At 36.2% G+C, this 25,064-nt stretch overlaps 2 protein-coding genes across 2 annotated transcripts; both read right to left on the bottom strand.

Annotated features, from left to right (window-relative positions):
* Positions 1-5,368: 5,368 nt before the first annotated feature.
* Positions 5,369-6,310, bottom strand: LOC140689327 (olfactory receptor 2T27). Its single transcript, XM_072949769.1, has one exon. The coding sequence runs from the start codon at positions 6,308-6,310 to the stop codon at positions 5,369-5,371; it is 942 nt and encodes a 313-aa protein (XP_072805870.1).
* Positions 6,311-21,607: 15,297 nt separating this feature from the next.
* LOC102533253 (olfactory receptor 2T1) lies at positions 21,608-22,564 on the bottom strand. Its single transcript, XM_072949758.1, has one exon. The coding sequence runs from the start codon at positions 22,562-22,564 to the stop codon at positions 21,608-21,610; it is 957 nt and encodes a 318-aa protein (XP_072805859.1).
* Between the last annotated feature and the right edge of the window lie 2,500 nt (positions 22,565-25,064).

The raw sequence follows: 25,064 nt of genomic DNA, 5'->3' as shown, positions 1-25,064 counted from the left end.
AAACAAAATGTGGTGTAGGGGTGAGAGTAAGAGTCATTCTAAATTTAAAATTAAAGCTTCAAATCTCTAAAATTGGCCGTACCAAACCAAAAATAAAAACCCCACTCTTTTCTATGCCATTGACCTATTTTGTGTAGGGAAAGTTATATTAAAATATGTATTTAATACAGATGTTAAGAGTTTTTCATAATTATTCACTTAATGAGTAGTGGAGGAGGAATTTATACACAGTATGAAACAAAGGAGACACGATAAAGAGCAAAGAGAAAACAGAGAAAGAGAAGAAAGAAGGAAAGGAAACAAGGAGATGGGGGAAAGGGGAAGGGAAGAAGAAACAAGAGATGGAGTAAAATTAAAGGTATACATTTCCGAAAAGTTATTTTGCGTAGCTATATTAAGATATTAAACATGAGATGAATTAAAATTTCCAAAACTTGAATTCACTTTACTTTAGAGAAGTAGGTGGTCTTGTTTGACAAGGTGAGTATCTTAACTAATCACATCACCACCACCAAGAATACTAGTAAACATCATGATTGAATGGTTTTCATTCTTTAGGCCTCGTGATGCATGGGTGACTTAAATAATTTCTACTCATCGCAAATTCATTAGACATAGACCTTAGACCTCATACCCTCTATGTTGCAGATGAAAAAAATTCCAGCCATTTAGAATGCTATTCAATAACCAATTCTTCTTGAAGAATATTTTATGTGAGTTATCAATAAATGTAAAAGTCCTTTAATTAGATATGGAATTGATTCAAATATGCTTTCCCTTCCAGTGTGATGTTGCTCATTACCGAGCCACCAATAGTTTACAAACAGATATTGATTGTCCCAGCCCTACATGGGTCTGATAATACCCGGGGGTCTACAACTACCAGGGAGTTGATCTGGCCATCAGCAGCCACCTCAGTTTTCCCCCGTGTGCCATAAGACCACCATTTAGTTTGATATTCATGTCGTAAAAATGGTTGAGACGTGCTGCTGTAACAATTAAGTTGGTCTTCTCTTATTATTCTCAAGTTCACAGAGGAAAATAACACAGCCAGTGAATGTGACAATTTTTCATCTACTGTTAAACTTAGTGATCCTGTAAAAATACAAAAACCTAAATTATTTATATATGATAGATATTTTGTGACATCTCAATGTTCCTTTTCATGGTTCTTGCTCATTTTTCTTTTAGCTCTTTTTCTCCTTCTACCTTTCAACTCCTTCAGTCCTTTCCGGTAATAGTTCTTATACAGAGGTCAAAACAGACACAGCCTTACATTCCAAGACAGCAGTTCCTAAATTCTGTATGTTTACATTCCCAGTGCTTGATTTCAAATAATTCTGTTTGCCCACCCCCTCCCAAAGTGCTGCCTGGCATTTGGAGAGAATGCTTTTTGGACAAAAATCCCATTATTTAACATGGTAAGACATAAACGAATACATTTTTAGAAAGTTCTTTCTAAATTCCTAAAGATTTGAGCTCTCTGCTAATATTCTTGAAAGACAGAGACACATATCAGATTCCCTAACTAGGACTTCAGACATGGAAGAAAAAGCATGAAGACACTGAGAGACCTGGGAGAAGAAAATTTCAGAGCAGACAGAATATTGGACCTATGACTGGTAAGTCTTATAACTCAACCATCTCCTTGGAGGAATGAGTAAACAAAAAGCCTCAGAGGATGTGCCAAAGATCCTTGAACTTGGAATAAGAATCCTTGCCATTCCCTGTGTGTCTTTGGGAAAGGGATTCCATTCTCAGAGGTTGTTATACCCTCTATTAAACAAAAAAATGTTTTGGTACAATCATCTCTGAGCTAAAGTCAAACTTCAGTGTTCTATGACACAGAATTTAAATAATGTTTGCTTACTTTTCATTTTAATTCTCATTGCTTCATTATGTTTGCTTCATCGGCAGGAATCCAATCACTGCAACTGAAGTGGACTTCATGTATCTATTTGCTACAAATAAGAGTGTAAAGAGTATTTTTCTTGAAATTATAGAAGGTGCTCTGGGATATTTCTCAGCAAAGACTGGCAGTCACTAAACTTTAGGTCTACATTATAAGCAAAAAAAAAGTTGATGTAAATATCAAAGAGCAGTCTTGAGCAGAATCTACTCAGAGCACACATGAAGAATCAGGCACCCAAGATAGATAGAACGCACAATCTTAGGATGAAAATCAGATCTCTGCCCAGAGATGGAAACAACATTCTCTAAACTCATCTGGCTCACTATGGAATGGTAGATTCTAAACGTTGTGGAAATTCCATCGATTTTAGGCTAAAAAATTATTTATATTGATACATTAGAACCAAAGAGCCCCATTGAGCACACAATGAAGAAAGCAATGCTAGATTTACCTACATTTTCCATTGTGCAAACCTTCTTCTGGCTACAGCTAAGTGCATCTAACCAAGACAAACACATTTGTGTTAAATGGGTTTCCGTTAAAAACCTCTCTATATTAAAGCCTCATCTCCTTCTCTCTCTCAGATCATTGCCAATGCACTTCAGAAGTTCATTTTAAAAGGCCCTGTGTTTTTCATGTCCCTAGTTATCCTGGTAATCTTAGGAGAACTAAAATCCCATCTTTCACTCGGGAAGAGCAGCAGTGGGGTGCTGGAGCATAGTCAAAATAACAGAAAAAGCGGGGATGGATAAAACACAAGAGCAAGGGAGAGAAAAAGGAAATAGAAAAGGGTTAGGGATGTAGGGATGGTTAGGAATGGAAGAGGGAGGGATACACATCAGACAAGACAAAAGAAGGCATAGAAAAAAAAAAGAGGGAGGAAAAAAAGCTAAAATTGAGGGAAAGAAGAGCCCACGAAAGGCAGATATGGCATGAATTTCCTAACACTGCTCTAGAGGGGAGAAAATAAGCTGATGTTGAAAACAAATATATTATAAACCATGTGATATTTATTCTATTCATTCAATTTATATCATTTCAGTGACAATTGTATGTCTAAAACTAAGCTGGAAAGCAAATGCATGTGGCCACTTTTAATTCACTGGGTGGGGAAGGAGGAAGGTCAAGTCCTAATAGATGGTTATTCAGTTTCCTTCCAAGAAGAAACTTTCTTCATATTAGGACATGATTGCCTGTTTTCTTCAGTTTCTGAAGTTAAGTGGAAATGAGTCTGAAGTGACCTTATGATATCCAGCCCCTCACGACGCACTGGAGGCAATGACTATTATTTTATCTCAAGGATGCGTTATGGTCAGATTAACATCGGTCCTTGAAACATTTTCTGTATGTTTTCTTAAAGGTCTTATGTCAGAGTTAGAGGACTTTAATCACCTTTATAGTCTCACCTCGACAAAAGAAAATTCTGTGTTAAGTGCAATGTCAAGAGATAGGGCCACTCCTGGAAGAGAAATGAGGGAGAAAAGCAGGTTTCACTGCCCCGTCTCTACAGTTATGAGTCAATTACAATAGTACCTCATGGTATATAGTACCTTCCAAAGCTAAAGTTGCTTTGCATCGGTTATCTCGTATTCTCTTAAAATTATCCCTCTGAGGTAGTAATTAGGTTAGAATATTCTAATTTAAGACATTGGGAAAGAAGGTTTCAAGAAATTAACTTGTCCAACCTGGCATAAGTACATGCACGTATAACTAAAGCTTAATGAGAGTTACAAGCTCAAAGCATCTTTTTAATGAGAATGTAACATTTCTAAACTCACTATTTCTTTCCTAACCAGAATCCATTTCTAAAACATATTCACCATTTCTATATCAGAAAAGGCCAAAAGTTCCAATCCTGGTCTGAATCATTCTCTCCGTGACACAGACATCTGTGTGAGAAGACACATTTCTAACAGAATGAAAAACTGGATTGAGAGATCCTAGGAGATCGGGACACAATTGTGGAGTCTGAAAGTTGATTCCAACTTCCGCTTCCAGTATGGGTTTTATTGAGGGAAAATAGGACAGACGCCTGTATTTAAGGATAATAAACAATGTCATCTTTCACCCACGTGGAAATGCAATATAAAAAAAATAAGATGCCTTTGAAAGTTCCGTAATGAGCTGTTTCTCCTTTTCTTTTCCAAGGTGTAGAAGCATTAGATTTTCTGAAACATTATGTCAACTCCCAGATGACTTATCTATACACACTAAAACCAAACCGATACTAAAACATTCTTAAATGAGCTTATGTATAATCACATTTTCATTTTTGTAATACAAAGTATTCTTAGGGTTAGATAATGAAGTATAAGCAAACTCCAATATAGAAATGTAGAAAGATAGAAAGACTGAGGACTTAATATAGAATGAGTTTAGTCAAGTGGAAAAAAGTGTGGAAAAGAGAAAAGATAAAACTTAATTTCTGTGCTTCAAAAAATACTGGTTAATTACAAGTACTCAAATGATGAAATAAACTAAGCTAAATTAAAATATTATGAAAATACAAAATAATGAGTAGCATATATTAATTTCCAAAAGAATAACTCTCAAAAAAGTCCTTTTCTTTTGCATTAAAATCTTTGAAAATGAAATATATTTGGTCATCAGACAATTTAAATATAGTGAAAAATATGGGATTTAAAACTGCCCTGGTTGTTCCCATTAGATTATATCATTAAGAGAACAGAAAATGTAGAAGCCATCGAAGTTCACCAAAGCCTCAAAACCACATTGTTTTTTACATTGAATCCACCATTCTGGGATAATTTTAGCAAAATTTTATGGAGAAAAAGAAAAGGAGTTGGTCTCCTCCAAAAACTGATGTGTACTCTTTTGTCTACTAGCCATGCTAATGGAATTCAGCTAAGAAAATTAATTATATAGACTCAAACCAATTTTTAAAAAAAGAATAATGATAATGCCAATACTGGCTTGATTGAATAAAAAATTTGGAAGCCCCAAAATCACCTGTAAAAAGATCAATCAGATATTGAAATAACATTTGAAATAGAATCAAAATAATACTTGACATGTTGATATCTTTGAAGTAGTCGATTTGTAGAGTGTCTGAAGAGAGACTATAGTGAGAAGTTATTGGTGTAGCTGAAGATAAGCATTTCTTTTGGGATGACTGACATAGTAGGAAACAGACAACTGCATGGTCTTCAGTGGAATGCAGGGTTTGCTGAAAGCAGATGTGTGACTACTGAATTCCCTGTCTTATTCCCACTGCATTCAAAACCATCCATTGTTCAGAATCCTTACGTTTTTCAAAAATGATGAAATCTTCAAAATCTCGCTGTCAGCTTTCCAAATCCCAGAATGCCTCACGATTGCTGACATAGGGGTGACCTGTTATTTTCAGGCAGACAATATTCAAATCCAAAGGTGACGATAAAGTCCTATATCTTTTCTTCAACCTCTAGCAGGAGCTATGGTTTCTTTAGAAGGTGTTTACCTTCCTGGGGACAAGCACCTCCCCAGAGCTTTCTGTAGGGCCCCTGTGACGTCTTTGTTTCTGAGACTGTAAATGAGCGGGTTGAGCAAGGGAGTGAGGATAGTGTAGAAGGCAGACACAGCCTTGTCCTGCTCAGGAGTATGGTAAGAGTGAGGCAGCACATAGGTGTACATGGCAGCCCCGTAAAAGAGGCTGACAACCACCATGTGGGAGGAGCAAGTGGCCACTGCCTTTCGCCTCCCCTCTGCTTCACTCATCCTATAAACAGTCAGGAGAATCCTTGTGTAAGAGGCCGAGATGACAGAGAAAGGAATGAGGAGCATCATGATGCAGCAGACATACATGGCTGTCTCATAGGCTGATGTGTCCACACAGGAGAGCTTCAGAAGGGCAGGTACCTCACAGAAGAAGTGATTGATTTCCCGGGAAGCACAGAAAGGGAACTGCATGGTGACTGGCGTGAGCAAGAAGCCATCTATGGACCCTCCCAGCCAAGCTGCCACCACAATCAATAAGCAGATCTTGCGGCTCATCAGGACAGGATAGCGCAGAGGGTTGCAGATGGCGACATAGCGGTCATAGGACATGAGTCCTAAAAGGAAGAACTCAGCCCCTGCTAAGGTCAAGTAGAGGAAATGCTGGGCAGTGCATCCTGCAAAGGAAATGGCCCTCTGGCCCACCATCTGGTCAACCAGCATCTTGGGCACAATGGTGGAAATGTACAGAATGTCCATGATGGAAAGCTGGCTGAGCAGAAAGTACATTGGAGTGTGGAGGTGGGAATCCATGTGGATGAGAATGATCATGATGGTGTTACTGGCTATGGAGATGACAAAGACCAGGAAGATGAGGACAAAGAGAAGCCAGGGAAAGTGGGTGTTGCTGAACAGGCCCAGGAGGACGAAGTCGGCATACATAGAATAATTGCCCCACTCCATAACCTTGTAGGTTATGCAAAAGAAAGATGGATATGACAGGTAAAGCAGGGCACAAAAGATAAGTATTGGGTTTGCTTAAAACATGACACAACCACAGACAAATCAAGACATATTAATCACATCCCATTGTGTAATGTCCCACTTTTTCTAATACTTTCTGGGGTTGATTCCAGTTATCTGTTGCTTGAAGAAATTAGTTTTTACCTTTAGGTCCTAAGTAGACCCACCTTCAATCATGAAGCTCAAACTTTTTAATTTCCTGGAAGAACACTCATAGCAGGATTATATTATGTCACATCATACCATCATTTACTTAAGAATGATATTCTCGATTTACTGTTACTTCTTAACTTGGAGGTCACAGTGAAACAATTTTACGTCCATTGGCTCAAGAATATTTATTTATTTATGTACTTGCTTATTTATTTATTTATGCTCAAGCACAGTCTTACATTGAGGTAGATATGCATAAAATAGATAAAAATAAGGGTTCAAGATGGCAGTGTAGAGATATTCTAAACTCATCTCCTCCCTAGGACACAATAAATACACAGTGACGTGTGAAATAAGTTCCTTTTATAGGGACCTAAAAACTGGATGAACAGAGGCTTCAGAACAAAGAGTAAAAAGATACCATCAAGACAGGTAGGAGAAACAGAGATATGGTAACACCAAAGGGGGGAAAAACATCCAGCAGTGGCAATCAACACTTGTGAAAGATCACAAAGGTGAGGTTATTATCCTTGAAGACTGAGGAATTTCAGCTCCACATCAGGTACTGCAATGCTTAGATCCTGCATAGGACAGACAAGCCCCCAAAACACTTAATTTAAAAAACTAATAGGGGAATACATCCAGGAAAATTATAGAAGTAGAGGGAATGGAAAGCCTGCTCTCAAAGGATTTACATGCAGACTTGCCCCCAAAACCACTGCAAAAGCACCAGATTGAAAAATGCATGGACATTACTAATCTTGAAGCTTGTACCAGAGAGGCAGGAATCATCTGGGACATTCCTGGGGGATTGAAACATTGGTGAGAGACAATTTTGGGATCTCGGGCTACATTGTTAATACTAGTCCTTGCAGGTGCCACTTTAGAAATTTCCACCTAACATTTTATCACCAGTGAGCATGCTCTACTGAGAGCCCCATACACCCCTAAGCCTCAGCTGGACCTCACAGGCAGCTGAGCAATAACGTCATGCACCAGCACTCTGTAGTTGCCATGGACAGACCCTGCAGCTATGCTGGGGGGTAGCCCTGCCCACTAGTGCACTGCAGTGGTAACTGCTGCCTTATCCCAAAAGCCCACGTAGAGGACACTCCTTGAGTGCTGGGCTCTGATGGCTGCGTAGCATTGCTCTTCTGAGCCCTACAGAACATTTGCTACATAAGCCACTGTTTTTGGTGCTGATAGAGGTACCTGATTTATTTAGTACATAGAAACAAATACAGAGAATTAGGTAACAAAAGGAGATATAAAAATTTTTTTCCATAACCTCAGAAAGAGAACCCAATAAAACAGAGATAAGCATTCTACCTGATAAAGAATTAAAAGTACTGGTCATAAAAATGCTCACCAAACTCAGAAGGATGGATGAACACAATGTGGACTTCAGCAAACAGATAGAAAATACCAAAAATAATAAATAAAAATCAGAAATAGAAAGATATCACAATTGATACTACAGAAATATAAAGGATCACAAGAGACAATTATAAATAATTATATGCCAGCAAACTGGAAAACCTAGAAGAAATGGAAATATTATTAGAAATATACAACCGACCATGACTGAATTTAGAGGCAATAGAAAAAAAAAATCTGACCAGATCAATTATTAATAAGATGATTGAATTCATCAATGACAATCTCCAAACAAAGAAAAGCCCAGGATCAGATGATTTTGCTAATGAATTTTTCACAAATAAAATCAAAGAATAGTTAATAACTATCCTTCTCAAAATCTTCCAAAAACTTGAGGAGGAGTGAAAGTTTCCAACACATTTTGCAAAGCTATCATTAGCTTAATACCAAAATCAGACAAAGACAACACACACACAAAAAGGAAATTGCAGGCCAATATTCTTAATGAACATAGATGCAAAAATCCTCAACAAAATACTAGCAAATTAAATCCAACAATATATTAAAAGGTGCATACACCAGAAACAAGTGAGATTTATTTGGGGGATCCAAGCATGATGCAGTATTCGCAAATCAATTAATGTGATACATCACATTAACAAAATGGAGGATCAAAATCTTATGATTATGCATAAGAAAAACATTTGACAAAATTCAATAGTAAGATGAATAAGAAAAAGATTTGACAAAATTCAATATTCATTTATGATAAAGTCTCAGCAAAGCAGGCATGGAGGGAATTTACCTCAATGTAATTAAGATCATATATGAGAAACCCACAGCTAATATTATTATCAATGGTGAAAAGCTGAAGTATTTTCCTTTAAGATCAAAACAAGACAAGGATGCTCTCTCTCACCACTTTTATTCAACATATTACTAGCTGCAGCAATTAGGCAAGAAAAATAAATAAATTCAAATTGGAAAGGAGAAAGTAAAACTGTCACTATCTGAAGATAATGTGATACTGTATATTAAAAAAAAAACTAAAGATTTTATCAAAAATTTGTTAAAACTGATACATAAATTTAGTAAAGTCACAGTATACAAAATCACTGTACAGAAATCTTTGGCAATTCTACACACTAGTAATAAATTAAAAAGATAAATTAAGAAACAATCTCATTTGCAATCACAATAAAAAATAAAATACATAGTATTAAGCTTAACCAAGGACGTAAATAACTTGTACACTAAAAACTTCAGGACATTAATAAAAGAAATTGAAAAGGATTCCAAAAAAACAAAATACCATGTGGGCATGGATTAGAAGAATTAATATTGCTAAAATGTTCATACTACCCAAAGCAATATGCAGATTTAATGCAATCGCCATCAAAATACCAAGGCATATTTTATAAAAGTAGAAGAAATAATTTAAAAAATTGTATGGAACACAACATACCCCAAATAACCAAAAAAATCTTGAGAAAGAACAAAGCTGTAGGTAGCATGCATTCATATTTCAGACTACACTACAAATCTATAATAATCAAAAGAGTATGGTGCTGCCACAAAAGCCCACATATAAATCAATGGAACAGAACTGAGAGCCCAGAAACACACACACACACACACACAAACACACACACATATAGACAATTAATATATGACAAAATAGCAAAGAACACACAACAGAGAAATGTCTCTTCAATAGACGATGCTGAGAAAGGTGGACAGTCACATACAAACGAATGAAACTAGACCACTATTCTACATCATATACAAAAATTAAGTCAAAATGGATTAAAGACTTGAATGTAAGACCCAAAACAATAAAATTCCTAGAAGAAAATGTAGGCAATAACTTTATTGACTTTAGTTTTAGTGATGTTGTGTGGCTCTGACTCCAAAGGCAAGGAAAACAATAGCAAAAATAAACAAATAGGACTGTATGAAACGAAAAAGTTTCTACGCAGTGAAGGAAATCATTTCCAGAATGAAAAGTCAACCTATTTGAATGGGAGAGGATGTTTGCAAATGATGTATCCAATAAGGGGTTAATATCCAGAATATAAAAAGAACTCATACAACTCAGGGACAAACAGCAATAATCAACACACCAATTTTAAAAAGGCGCATAGGATCTGAAGAGATATTTTTATTCCAAAGACATACAGATGGGCAACAGTTACATAAACAGGTCCAAAACATCACTAATTATCAGAAAAATGCAAGTCAAAACCACAATGGGATATTACCTCACACCTGTTAGAATGACTGTTATTGAAGAAAGAGTAACAAATGTTAGAGCGGATGTGGAGAAAAGAGAATCCTTGTACACTGTTGGTAGAACTGTAAACTGGTGCAGCTAATATAGAAAAGAATATGGAGATCACCCCCCCAATTAAGAATAGAACTACCACATGACCCATCTATTTCACTTTGGATATTTATCTGAAGATCACCAAAAACCAGTATTTTGGAAAAGTATATACACCCCTATGTTTGTTGTAGCATTATTTACATTAGCCAAGGTATGGAAACAACTGAAGGATCCATCGATGAATGAAGGGATGAAGAAGACCTTTCTATATACAGTGGAATACTACTCAACCATAAAAGATAATGAAACCTCGCCATTTGTGACAAGGAGGGACCTTGAGGGTATTATGCAAAGCGAAATAAGTCAGGCCGAGGGAGAAAACACCATACGATTTCACTTATATATGGAATCTTAAAAATCACAGTGAACAAATAAAGCAAAACAGAAACAAACTCAATGATACAGCAAACAGATTAGTGGTTAGTAGAGGGGAAGGAGGTTGTGGGAGGGTAAAATGGGTGAAGGGTCTCCACTGGATGGTAATCGGTTTGTGGCAATGATTACTCTGTAGTGTATACAGATGTTGAACTATAATGCTATACACCTGAAACTTACATATATATATATGTGTGTGTGTGTGTGTGTGTGTGTATATATATATATATATTTTTTTTTTTTTTTAGAAGGCTAAAAACACAAGGTGTATAACTGCATAGGGATGGAGTGGTATGTTAGTGGTGGGAATCCCCACCATATACTTCTCTCCCACACCAGGCTCTAGTTCTCACAATTAGAATTCAGATTGAAAACCACTGATCCAGATCATACAGTTTGGCTGTGAGATGATAATAACCTTAACTGATTTTACCTGACAACATTATCCTTGACACACTTGTCCATTGTAAAATCTGAGTGTTTAGCTTACATTTTGTTAGGTGTTGGATATTTGAAAATGATAGTTCCATGTCAAATTAAAACCACAAGAGCTCTGAACTCTGAGAAATAATCTGTAAATTATTAGAAGAAAGGCAGTACAGGGAAAATTTTCAGAGTCAAGTGGTGTGTATTTTCCTTATTTTAGCCGGAAATCAGTGATTAATAACATACAACTCATATGATTAGTTAAATGAAAGCAATAACGAATATATAAATTTTTAATAGAAAAAAGAGTGAAAAGGCTGATTTACATAATACTAGGGGGTATTGTCTCCCCAAAGAGGGGGTTTTCTGTTTAAACTTGATGTTTAATTATGCATAGATAGTTATTTTACTTAAGCAATATTTTATCACACTTATGAACTGATAGGTTATTTAGACAAACAGTTTCTATTGGTACCATATAGATCTGCACTATACAGTACAGCACCACAAACCACGTGAGGCTGTTGAGGACCTGAAACATGACTTTTCTGAATGGAGATGTTCCGTAAGTACAAATTATATCAAGAATCAAAGACTTCTTAGTACGAAAGAAGATAAGCAACGTATCACATTAAAATGTCTATATTGACTACATTCTGAAATGCTAATACTTTGGATATCTTTGTTAAATAACATAGATTAAATTAGTTTTACTTTTTCTTTTTTACATTTTTTAATGTGGCTACTAGAAAATTTTAAATTACCTCTGTGGCTCCCAACAGACTTCTAGTGGAGAGCACTGGTCTAAGAGCTTCGCTTTCCTAGAATATGATGGCTCCAAATATCTCCATCCAAGCAAGCCCACAGAATTGAATAGAACCCATATTAGAAAAAATCAAGCAAAAAATTCAGGTGTAACAGTAAAATAGAAAGTAGTGGAGAGGCTGTGGAGAAAGGGGAACCCTCCTACACTGCTGGTGGGAATGCAGTTTGGTGCAGCCACTATGGAAAATAGTGTGGAGATTCCTCAAAAGACTAGGAATAGACTTACCATATGACCCAGGAATCCCACTCCTGGGCTTGTATCCAGAAGGAAATCTACTTCAGGATGACACCTGCATTCCAATTGTTCATAGCAGCACTATTTGCAATAGCCAAAACATGGAAACAGCCTAAATGTCCATCAATAGGTGACTGGATAAAGAAGAGGTGGTATATTTATACAATGGAATACTACTCAGCCATAAAAACTGACAACATAACGCCATTTGCAGCAACATGGATGCTCCTAGAGAATGTCATTCTAAGTGAAGTAAGCCAGAAAGAGAAAGAAAAATACCATATGAGATCGCTCATATGTGGAATCTAAAGACTCTTGGACAGAGAATACAGACTTGTGGTTACCAGGGGGGTAGAGGGTGGGAAGGGATAGACTGGGATTTCAAAATTGTAGAATAGATAAACAAAATTACACTGTATAGCACAGGGAAATATACACAAAATGTTATGATAAATCACAGAGAAAAAATGTGACAATGAGTGTGTATATGTCCATGAATGACTGAAAAATTGTGCTGAACACTGGAATTTGACACAGCATTGTAAAATGATTATAAATCAATAAAAAATGTTAAAAAAAGAAAGTAGTAAGAACACACTAATAACAGAGGGCTTGGTGCTTAGTGATTCATAAATATGATTTAATTTGCTTTCCCCAATATCCCTATGAAACACTGCTTTATCCATTCTACAGATGAAAAGCAATGAGATTTAAAGAGATTAAGAGATTTTCTTGGAAGCATATGACAAATCGGAGGCAGTATGCTGTTTTCCAGTAATTCAAAGTAGATAACAATTCATTCATTTCATAAGTATTTCCTGAGTCACACCGTATGAGTTATGGTTTGAATTTATGCCACAGACCATCTGCATATTTCATCAAAAGTAAGTTATGACTGATAGATTCATAACTATGAAAAGTACATACTCAGCCAGGCTTTTCTTGATGAGACCCATATTATATTCTTACAGACTTTTCAGCTTTTAACTCTTGAGATATTACAAGCTTTACACCAGAGCTTTATTAGCTGTTTTCCTGATGTGTGTCCTTCTTCGGTTTCTTCCCCCCCCCCCATTGTGCTAAACCACGGGGGAAATGGAAGGCAAGCCTTCAGCAGCAATTCGCATGAAGGATAAAGAGAATGCCCACTCAACCCTGCCAATCAGAAGTTTGGTAAGAACGACGAGTTCCTTAGAGAACTCAGTTCATTATTTCACTGTAAATTCAGATGGTGCCTGGTTAGTAGAGACCAAGCACAGTGATTGCTGCTGGTCCCTGGAAATGTTAAAGCCCACGAGGGACAGATGGGCCCCCAAATCTCTCTTTCATGGCAAAGGTATCCCCAGCCCTGACCATGATTATTTAAAGCATTGAAACTCACTAATGGGTCCCTAGAGATCCCCACAGCACTCTTCACAAAGGGAGAGATTTCAGCATCTCTATAATTCCTCAAATTTTAAAAGCATTTTTGTCCCTCTCTGTTCGTATTGACTCATGGCCTGCATTTAAAAAACTACAAAGCAGATAACTACACAAGAATATTAGAAAATAAGAAAAAAAAAACCAACGGAAACACTTGATGCTGTCATATAATAACTATTAATAATACTTCTATGCTTATGCATAATTTTTTTATCTTAGCATACTTTCAATTATATATATTATATAACATATATAATAATATATTAATACTATTATTAAAATAGTATATTAAATTAATGCTATTATATAATAGTATTTTATACTATCAAGTATACCTTTTTATGTAAAGTACAGTTTTTACACAGAATATTGAATAATGTAATATGTAACCATTTATTCCTCAGTTGGTTGACACTCACATTGTTTCTAAGTTTGCTTACAATGTGCAATACTGTGAGATTAGTTTTATGGAAGTGGGTCTTGGAAAATGGATTTATTAGGCTTTTGAAGTCCATGGCCAAATTATTACAAAGCTAGTGATTAGTGATACTCAAAGAATGACATTGGAGCACATTTGTGGCATGATAATCCGGTACCAGTATCTAAACTTGCTTTAATGTGAATTTCTTTGATACTGAAAAAAAAATACATGTTATTATATGTATATTTTGTCTTTCTATTGCTTATTTTAGGGATTTCATTCTTCATGACCCTTGCCCTTTTCTATACTGGAGATTTCTCAAAAATCAATATTACTCTATAGGTAAGGACCTTTTTTTCTGTGTCTAATATTTATTGCAAGTATTTTACCTAAATGATTACCTGCAATTATAACTTTATTTAATTTTTAGGTCAAAATGTTTTAAATAGTTACTTAATTAAGACATTTATTTTGTCCCTTTGAAATCTGGGTTTGGACGTTATTCCTCATACAGGTAGGTCTGTGATTCATATGATATTCTATTTTAATCCAGTTATCAAAATATTTCAAATGTGTAATATTTGAATTAAAAATAGAATCTATTTCACTCTTTCTTGAAAAATTTAGGACTATAGATTCCTCTAAAAGGAAAAACATAATAAATTTGTCCTTTCAGTTCATGCCAGTTCTACTTATTCAAATAAGCAAAAGAGTTCAAATGCAAATGAAGACTAGGATTACCTCGCTGAAGTTCCCCTCTTCTCTCTCTGTTGATGTGGGAAACACATCGTCATAAATGAAACCGATTTTCACTCATGTTGCATATGTAAATGTTGGCATAAAATGTGAATACTTAAAAAACTAATGGGTTTTAGTTTAGCCTTAAGCAACATTGCAATGGTAGTGACAAATTCTGGGATCTCACCCTGTGCTTTCTCACTCTTCTCTCTCTAGTAATAGCAGATTCAACAGAATGTAGCTAGGTTTCTTCCTTCCTTCCTTCCTTCCCTCCTTCCTTTCTTTCTTTCTTTTTCTTCCTTCCTTTCTTTCTTCCTTTCTTTCTTTCTTTCTTTCTTTCTTTCTTTCTTTCTTTCTTTCTTTCTTTCTTTCTTTCTCTCTCTCTCTCTCTTTCTTTTTCTTTCTTTCTTTCTTTCTTTCTTTCTTTCTTTCTTTCTTTCTTTCTTTCTTTCTTTCTTTCTTTCTTTCTTTCTTTCTTTCTTTCTTTCTTTCCTTCCTTCCTTCCTTCCTTCCTTCCTTCCTTCCTTTCTTTCTTTCTCTTTTCTTTTCTTTCTTTCTTTCTTTTTCCTTTTTCACATTGTCATTCTCCTGTTAAACTGCTTCCTGTCAAACACTGGAACAATTCTAAGTGACCATTTAATTCAGATTTTGCTAAAAGTTTAAAACAGGCAGGAGATCATGACATTGGCATAAACGGAAACTCACCTGAGCAAACAGAAATAAAAATAAAGGTTGACCCTCAGTATAAGCCATTTAATCCTATGTATAGTCTAGTCCATTATGATTCTCCCTTACCATGTTTTTATGTAAAACCTCACTTCTAATTGTGGAGTAAAAACAGCTTTTTCTAAAGTAAAATCATTTGGGCATCTTTAGAAGGGTAGAGAAATTTTGACAGAAACAAAGGATCATTCTTTATTCTGAAAGCAGACTAATAACGTGATCATCCCATCAGCTCAATCTCAAGAAGAATTAAACTGAAGTCTTCTCTTGTCTATTCCCACCCTTGAAATCTGTTTTCCTTGACATTTGGTGAGTAGTATTATGTACACTAAAAAATATTTGGAAACATAAACCTGTTTTCACGTTCTATTTTCATCATGTATGAGATTCTGGATGCCTGGCAAGCCACTCAAATTTTCTATCTTATCCAATAATTTCCAAGTATAAAATAAGAAAGTGTGGTCAGTTATTTTAGGGCAGAATTTGTAGGATTTTCTTAACTAAATTATTTTTAAAGATATTCATCAATTACCTGAGGAGATGGGCTGGTGGAAACAAATTAGATAAACTCTTGCCCTTATAAATACCTCAAAATTATAAAAGTGAATATACTTTTTCAAGAAAGTAAGCTTTGTTGAAACCTTACATTAAAACAAACTTGCATAGAATTTTCCTGAGCAGAAAAATCACCTGTATTCTAATGTACACAAGAGAGAATTGAGTCTATCTTATAGACTGAAAGAAGAAATCAGATCAAAAAATTATAAAATTTATATGAGTCATACTGATTCATAAGTACCTATAATTAGAAAACTAAGGTATTTCAACTTTGAGATTTCCTAGTATGTCCCTAGTTTGAACCAGCTTCCCAGTAAGTCCAGAATCAAATACTATTTCAAACACCACATAATTAACTGATAAAAAGTCCTCAAAGTTACTTACCTCACACTGTAGCCTCCCCAGAATCTGATGGTCTCAACTGAAGATCAATTATCTACTGTCTGGAGAAAAATCTTACAGAATTAAAGTAGTAAATGGAATTGCTCAGCAATTTTTAAATAAGTATGGGTAACTAAGAGGGAAGAATCAGATCTTTCAAACTGAAAGCTGGTATTCTGAATGGAAGGAAAACAAAGAAGGGGAAAGAAAAGCAAAGAGCGTGTGAAGTCATAAGTGGCTATAGTTTCAAAGAATAAAATGGTGAATTGGCTTGAACATAGAATTACATCTTGTTGGCCAAAGGTATGGACCAGTCTCAACCAATGTAAGATACTTTCAAACAGGCAAGGATAGGCGAATAGATTGAAAACCTAGAGATGGTCAAGCAGTCCTTAAATGCCTAATAAAGATGGTACAAGGAAAGTTGGCACCAGCTACATGATGTAGGCTACTACAAGCAAAGAGTTCAAGCAATTTAAATAAGAGAACTTGCATTATCAAGGTAGACTAGTACTCCCATTTGGAAGAATAATTGATATCAGAATATCAATCCCTGGGGCACTTGTCCCTAACCTACAATTACACATAATCTTCCAGTTTTCAAAGAATTATAGTAGTTAAGGTGTCATCCAAAAAGTCAGGCATCAGGCTGTGGAACTCTACATTCAAATTAATTACTTTTTCCCCCTACTTTTTTCATGGCATGATTTTGGATCACTTACCCCCTTTTTACACTTCTAATCTTTATGCATTCCACTCTCGAAAGTTAATGAAAAAATCCAACCCTCCTAGGGGTGCATTGTCTTGCTAAAGGCAGTACATTTTATGCCTACCCTGTCACTAAAGTATTCACTTGGTATGTGACCATCTGATCTTTCATATAACGTGTAGTTAGTTATAAGAAAATGTTCATCACTGAAAAACATTCAAAATATATAGAACAACAACTAAAACAATAAGAAAATACAATTTTTGAGTTATTTCAAGAGTAAGACACTCTTTCCCCTTTTTTTCTAATAATCTCACAAGTGCCCACATTCTACTCTTTGGGAAAAAAAAATCTTTGGCCAAGGAACTTTGCTATGTTGTTATCTCCCTCTGCATTATCTGTTGAGTCTTTATCATGCAATTTACATTTAACACTTCCTGCTACGTACATAAATGAAATTCGGATTTCAGGTTTTCTGATCCTGAAGTTCTGAAGTTCATGTAATACAGGGAGCCTTATTCATGTTTACACAGTTAGATACAAACATAAATATTCTCTTTGGGTAAAAAAAGAAATCCATTCAAATTACAAATTGAAAAAGCTAATAAATGCCTAAATGAATTTCATAAAAAAACAGTAACATAATATTATGATTTAACTGCTTGACACACAACTTTAACCATTTTTCAACAATTTTGGACTGCATATTCTGTGGTTGCACTTTATAAGACAATGACATTTTCTGTGAAGAAAAGAGAAAAATAATTCAATTATTCTAGTATTGTTGGCTGAGAATTATTTTCTTATACTTTAGAAAAGTTTCTGTGCTTCCTACATTTTTAGGATTGTGGTCAACTTAAGATAACTGTTATTAAATTATTTTCATATAGGACCTCCCTGAACCTGAGTTTCCCAGAAATTTGATCTTAGAAAATAAACACTACATTGTACATTTTCCCCAAGAAATGTGATCCAGGAAGCCAAAGGGACAGAGAGAGAGAAGTAGAGGTTAAAGCAAGAAAAATGAATGGAATACTACTGAGCCATAAAAAAGGATAAAATAATGCCATTTGCAACAACACAGATGGACCTAGAGATCGTCACTCTAAGTGAAGTAAGCCAGAAAGAGAAAGAAAATTACTATATGATATCACTCATATGTGGAATCTAAAAAAAAAAAAAAAGAGGAAAAAAGGACACTATGAACTCATCTGCAAAACAGAAACAGACCCACAGACATAGTAATCAATCTATGGTTACCAGAGAAACGGGGTGGGAAGGAATAAATTTGGGAGTTTGAGATTTACAAATGTTAGCCACTATATATAAAAATAGATTTTATAGTTTCTGCTGTGTAGCACAGGGAACTATGTTCAATATCTTGTAATAACCTTTAATGAAAAAGAATATGCAAACGAATGGGGAGCAGCATCCATTACCAGCTACCAGGCCCCCTTTTCCTGTTTTCCTCCAGACGGTGCATGTATAAAATCAGAATTTATCTTTCCTGGTGACTCCTTCATCTTAAAGGGCGGGAGAAGATGTCTGGCAAAGATAAGAGCCCATCTGGCTGACCAGCATGAAAGCTCTTGTCTCATTAGAACCTTCTTTATATTAGTCATTGCACCTTTAGATTGTCTTTTGCAAGATTTTGTCATTTTTGTGGATATCTACATCTTCTGGGGCCACAGTTCTTAGACATAGATGAAGCAGATGGGCTGGAAAGTGGCGTGCTCAATTATTTGGAAGTTGAGGATCCCACTTTCTTAGCTAAGACTTGGGTCTCTTGGTGCCAAACTCAAACTAATACCAAAGCAGCATCCAGCGCTGGGTTGGGGGTCATGGGGTGTTTTACTGTGTACCTCATTTGTTGCACAGGTTGACCTAGTGTCACTCTAACTCATTCCATTACAAATGCACTGTCACAGGTAGTCTGAGAAATAAATGATGCACTCTAACAGCTTTTATGTGCTTTAGTCATGCCCATCAACTTTTGTGACTTTTGGTTTTGAGATTCCGTTAGAAATAGCCTTTACCTCATGTGTACATTTAACACATCAGCAGAAACCAGAGAGATGTCACTGTGAACTGGCCAATAGTAGGCCTGTGCATACCACCAGCAATTCTCACTGTGAAACTGGGGACTGAGGAAAGGACTGACTCTGCAGACTCCAAAAAATTAAGACTGTGGACTGGGATATTCCAATCAGATGCAATACTGGGGACTAATCCACCAGTAATTTCTAATGTAGAATCTGAGGACAGAACCAAGTTCTGAGGATTCCAATCAAATGGGCAAGTGCAGACTGAACCAAGGGCTAGGGGCTTGGGTTCTGTGTGGAAAATTCTGTCAGTTCAAGCTGACCTGGCCTGGGTTGAAAAGCCAATTAAATCAGTACCCTGACACAGTGAGTGTGGTGCTCAACACCAAGAGGAGTTTCCCATGATTCCCAGAACTGTCAAGACATTGGAGAACTCAAAGTGTTTGTGGGTACCAGTGCCTGTGTTGTCCTTGAAGCCATGAGAAGTATCCTTCAGATCCCATCACGCTCCATAATATTGGCAAAAAAATAAAATTCCACTGAGTAAATTTTACAGACCTTATAAGTCGACAAATAAATATGATATATGTTAGCTTTTTTTATTGTAGTATACCCAACAGTCAAAAATAAACATACAAAAATTTGAACGTGATCAAGTTTTTCAAAGTCAACGCTGAGTGTGTCATGCATCCACACCAAGAAACAGAAAACTATGAGCACCAAGAAGTCTTCCTTTGCACACCTTCAGCCACCAACCTTCCCAAAGCACAAGGTAGTCTCGCTAGATCTGTACATTATATAAATACACCCTTTGTGACTTGCTTCTTTAGTTCAACATTATGTTTTTGAGACTAAGCAATGTTGCTCCCAGTGATGTTAGAACACCTACTATTATTGTATTGACGATGTCACTCTTTATTTGTTTTTGATTTCACCATCAGTGAGCTTTTGGGTCACTTCTGATTTTTTATTTGTTACTGCGTGACTTTTGGTAACCCTTATGCATATGTGTCTGTTAGGAATTCACTCAAGTATGAACCTTCTAGAGCACAAATTATGAATATGTTCCACTTTAGTGGCTGCTGTCACATAAAATGTGGTGGAAATACAGATTGCTTGCTTGCTTTTTTGCTTGACTTTTGTTTTCATTATCTTGCCCCCACTGGAATGTAAACTTCTTGAGCACAGGTGCTTTGTCTATTTTGTTCACAGCTATGATGAATGAGCAGATAAATGGATGGATAAATGAGGAAGCTGGATCTGAAAGACACAGCATTCTATCGATCACATTCCTTGAAACGTTACAGTCCAGGGCACTGATTAAAAATGTTACCCTAAAGAATTCCATTATATCCATGACCTCCACTGTTCTCATCAAACTGGAATTTATAATGAGTGTTTCATTTATAATGAGAGTAATAAAGGATGATGAATCTGACAAAGCGTTTAAATCATTACCTTTTAGACCGATGGACCAATATGATTATGATCATTAATAATTTAATAAAGTTACCCCTTTGATCACTGAGTGAATACCTTATATAATCCAGTGGGACGTTGAACATGATTTGTCACATCCTTTCTGCCCTCAATTCCTTGGATTAGTGGGGATATGGATAAGAACTGTGAGCTAACTTCTATTACCAGGCTAACATATGCTTAATCTTGATGACTTTGTGATATATTCAAAAAATATATCAGCATCCTCCCAGCTGGTATCCCTGTATGTTTCTCCAACATCTTAGAAATGCTTTCGTGCATTCAGTCCTGTCATGTTGTCTTCTCTGGGCAATGTCCTTTACTCTCATCCAATTTTTACTAATCTGACAAGTAGTTCTTACTAATGTGTTGCAAACAAGCAGAAGTTAAATACTGTCTTTCTACATAAACTTTTAAAAATCACCTAATGATTTTAATGATTACAATAGCTTTTTGAGTAAAACACGTTCAGTGAGTTTTCCTACCACTTGACAAATTGGAACGTGTAAGACAGCTATCCAACTGTCTTCCTAAATGGCTGGGTACGAGTATTACTCTAAAAATAGAAGAAACAATGATATTTCTCTCATTTTTAGATGGTAAGCTAGAGTTGCATAGCAGTAACTTTCACCCCCAAAGTAATACCTTCCGTTCTGTACTCCTTAGCATATTCATACCATTTAAAATTGCATGCAGTTTATTTTAGTCCCCAAAGGCAAAATTGCAGAGCAAGAAATTTTAACTTGTGTTTTTGGAAACCGCTGAGCATTTATTTTGAACACATGTGAGCAGGGAAGGAGGAAAGGAAGATGTAAGAAAGGAAAGAAGAGATGAGGGAAGGAAGACCAAGAGGATACATTTTTTTATATAGATCATTTTTTTTTCTGCACAGTTGAATGTACCCTCCAATTTAATCTTTCATTGAGAGCATTTCCACACCGGCCACAGAGGCTCCCATTCACCACCTGCATGGGGAAGAGTCAAGCGTCAAAAGGCATCCCCTGACACTCTTTGTACACCCTTGCACCTGGCCAGTGCCCTCTTCATAGCTCCGGTCACATCCTTGTTCCTCAAACTGTAGATGAGTGGATTAAGCATGGGTGTGAGGATAGTGTAGAACACGGAGAAGACTTTGTCTTGCTCTGGCCTGTGGTAAGAGTGTGGCAGCATGTAGGTGTACGTGGCAGCCCCATAGAACAGGGTCACCACTGTTATGTGAGATGAGCAGGTGGCAAACGCCTTCTTCCTCCCCTCCACTGAGCTCATGCGGTGGACTGTGGTCAGGATTTGGGCATAGGAGGCAATCACCAAAGAGAAAGGAATCAGAAGCATCAAAACACAGCACACATACATCACTGTCTCATAGACAGCTGTGTCTGCACAAGCCAACTTCAGGACGGCAGGTGCTTCACAGAAGAAATGGTTTATCTCCCGGGAGTTGCAGAAAGGGAAACTCATGGTGATGGGGGTCAGAAGGAAGCCATCCAGAGAGCCCCCAAACCAGGAACCTACTATAATCATCCAACAAACATGGCGGCTCATGAGGACGGGATAGCGGAGGGGGTTGCAGATGGCTACGTAGCGGTCATAGGCCATGAGGCCCAGCAGGAAGAACTCAGCTCCTACAAGGGTGAGATAGAGGAAGTGCTGAGCTGTGCATCCCACGAAGGAGATGGTCCTTTGACCCAGCAGGTAGTCGACCAGCATCTTGGGCACGATGGTAGAGATGTACATCATGTCAATGAGGGAGAGGTGGCTAAGTAGGAAGTACATGGGGATGTGGAGGCACACGTCGGTGCAGATCAGGAATATTATGACCCCATTGGCCATCAATGCGGTGAAAAAGATGAGAGAGATGATGGCAAAAAGAAGGCCTGATGTGTCTTGTCTGTTGAACAACCCCATGAAGATAAAATCTGTAGAGGATGTGTTATATCCTTCCATGGATCCCATGATGGCGCTGTTGTGACCTAGAACCTTCCAAATAAAACCATGATATTTGCAGGAAATTAACATAGCATACAGACTGATTGTTAGGAAGTAAATTTCTAAGTTGGAAGAAAGCGTTTAAAATATTTTTTGCAGAAAGAGAGTCACAGACACAGAAAACAAACAGAATGGAGGAAGGAGGGATAAATTGAGAGTTGGGCATTGGCAGATACAAACTACTGTGTACGGAATAAATTTAAAAAAAAACAAGGTCCCTCAGGGATCTGTAGCCAATGGCTTGTAGTAACCTGCAATGAAAAAGAATGTATAAACTAATACAATATTGTAAATCAAGTATACGTCAATAAAAAGTTAAATAACATAGTTTCACATTACTTTGTTACTCATTCTTAGCAACAAACTATTCTAAAATATTTTTCAATAAAATTGATTATTTTAAATCAAAAGTTCTTTATAATCATTGAACAAGATGATGTCAGCAATACTATTGTACCACAGTGATACATACAACAACCCTCAATGCTATACAGGAGTTAAATATACCCTGGTCTGTTGTATGTGTGTGTGTCTGTGTCTGTGTGTGTGAACGTACCACCTTGGATGCTTTTAAATTGGTATCCGTATTCAGTGCATGTTTATTATCATCATCATCACCACCATCTTTGAAACATCTCAGTACTGGCTGTTAATAGTGAATGTTGGCCATTTAGCCACAAATATGAGTGCCTTACCATTTGGGCTGCGAATCACTATGTTATGAGTGTTCTGTTGGTGCCATTTTGTCTATGTCGCAGGCAAAATTGAATGGAGGAAATCAAGTGGGGAATGGAAATTACTCTTGCAAACCCAGATGTGAAGGGGTCACCCAGTACAAGAGGCATTCACTGTTCTAGAATTATTTTTGTTGTTTTTTTAAAAAGAAATTTCCATTGTAGGATGTTGGGTAATTAGCATTAGTATTTAGCATCAGCAATTAGGATTCCGAGGGAATAGCACAAGAACATATGCACTGAACTATAACCCACTGGTTAGTTTTGGAAACTGGAATTTTTTCATAGTTATCTGTAATTCAGAAAAACTCATTGACTCTGTTTTATATAATTTCAGGTGATGATAAAGGAAAAATTCACAACAAATTGTTTGAAAGTCAAGGATGATTTTTCATATGTTTAAAGTTAAATATGTCAAGATGAGATATATTTTACCAACATGGTTGGAAGTTAAATTGATCCAACTAGTCCATGTTCCTCTAAATATACTACAAGTATGAGCATTTGAGTCAACTGTACAGAAAAAAATATTATCAAGAGTAATTATAATGATACTGTGAAGAGTTTACTTTGTGCCAAGTGTTTTGTATCTGTTGACTCTCAATTCACTATGTGCTCTCACTCAAATTAGTTATCAAATAAAATGTGCTGACAACGTGAGTCATTAAATGTGAATAATTAAATTTTTAACTATGCGTACTCATTAATGTGAGCCGTGAAAATTAGTCATAATCAAGAGTATACCACATTAACTGTTATAATATGGGCTGCTGAATTTCAAGAGACTTAACTCTATTTTTCATGTTTATCTTTTTAATTTTTTTTGTTTTGCTAATTTCATAATCTTTGTTGCCAGGTCTCAAAAATTGCCTGACACCACGTACCATTTTATCATCCTTCAGAACCTGCCTCGTTTTTCTATTACTGTTAAAATATGCTTCTAAAGGAAAAAACTTCTGTCCAATTTATGGAATAGCTTCAATATTAGTAATATTTTAACTGCTCCCACACCTTCCGCATTTTGGGTCTACCTTTTTTGCGTGTACCAAGTCCTACTCACAGAGGAAAATTATGTATTGCTTTACAAAGTCAAGTATCTTTCTTTGCTCTCCATCCACATTCATTCCTTAATCTTTTAATACTTTTTCTGCTGTTCTAATTTTTTTCTGCCTGGCCCTATAGTTCCAACAATGACAGAGTCAACTCCAAAGGCTTCTCCATTTTGCAGCTAACTGGTCATACCCTCTTGATTGCACATAAAAAGTTTAATTGGTAAGAGAACAAGTCCTGTTTGGTAAAATTACTGTCTGCTGTCTCACTAGGGGGCACATAATGTGAAGGCTATACATGAATTTCTGCTGGGCACGGATTTTATTGCTTTTCTATGATTTCGTACAAATGAAAATAATTACAAATTGTCTGAAATGATTCTGTGACTTTATACAGGAATTTACTTCTGAAATGAGGTAACAGACATACAGTAAAACAAAATTTTGAATCAGATAAATTGAGGTCTCCTGGCCATGATGTAAATTAACTCTGTGACTGTGGCTTCTCTCCCTAAACACTCTAAGCCTCAGATTTCATTTATATTAAATTCAGATGATATAACATTCAGGACTGCTCTACAGATCAAATTAAAAATCCATAGTTATAAGGTGAAATATTTTATACAATGCAAAGTAAAGTGCTAGTGAGTGTTAAGCACATATATGCTAGTTATC

Source organism: Vicugna pacos, chromosome 3 (genome assembly GCF_048564905.1).
Source record: "Vicugna pacos chromosome 3, VicPac4, whole genome shotgun sequence".
NCBI classification, from domain to species: Eukaryota; Metazoa; Chordata; class Mammalia; order Artiodactyla; family Camelidae; genus Vicugna; species Vicugna pacos.
This window is presented reverse-complemented; position numbering and strand designations above follow the sequence as displayed.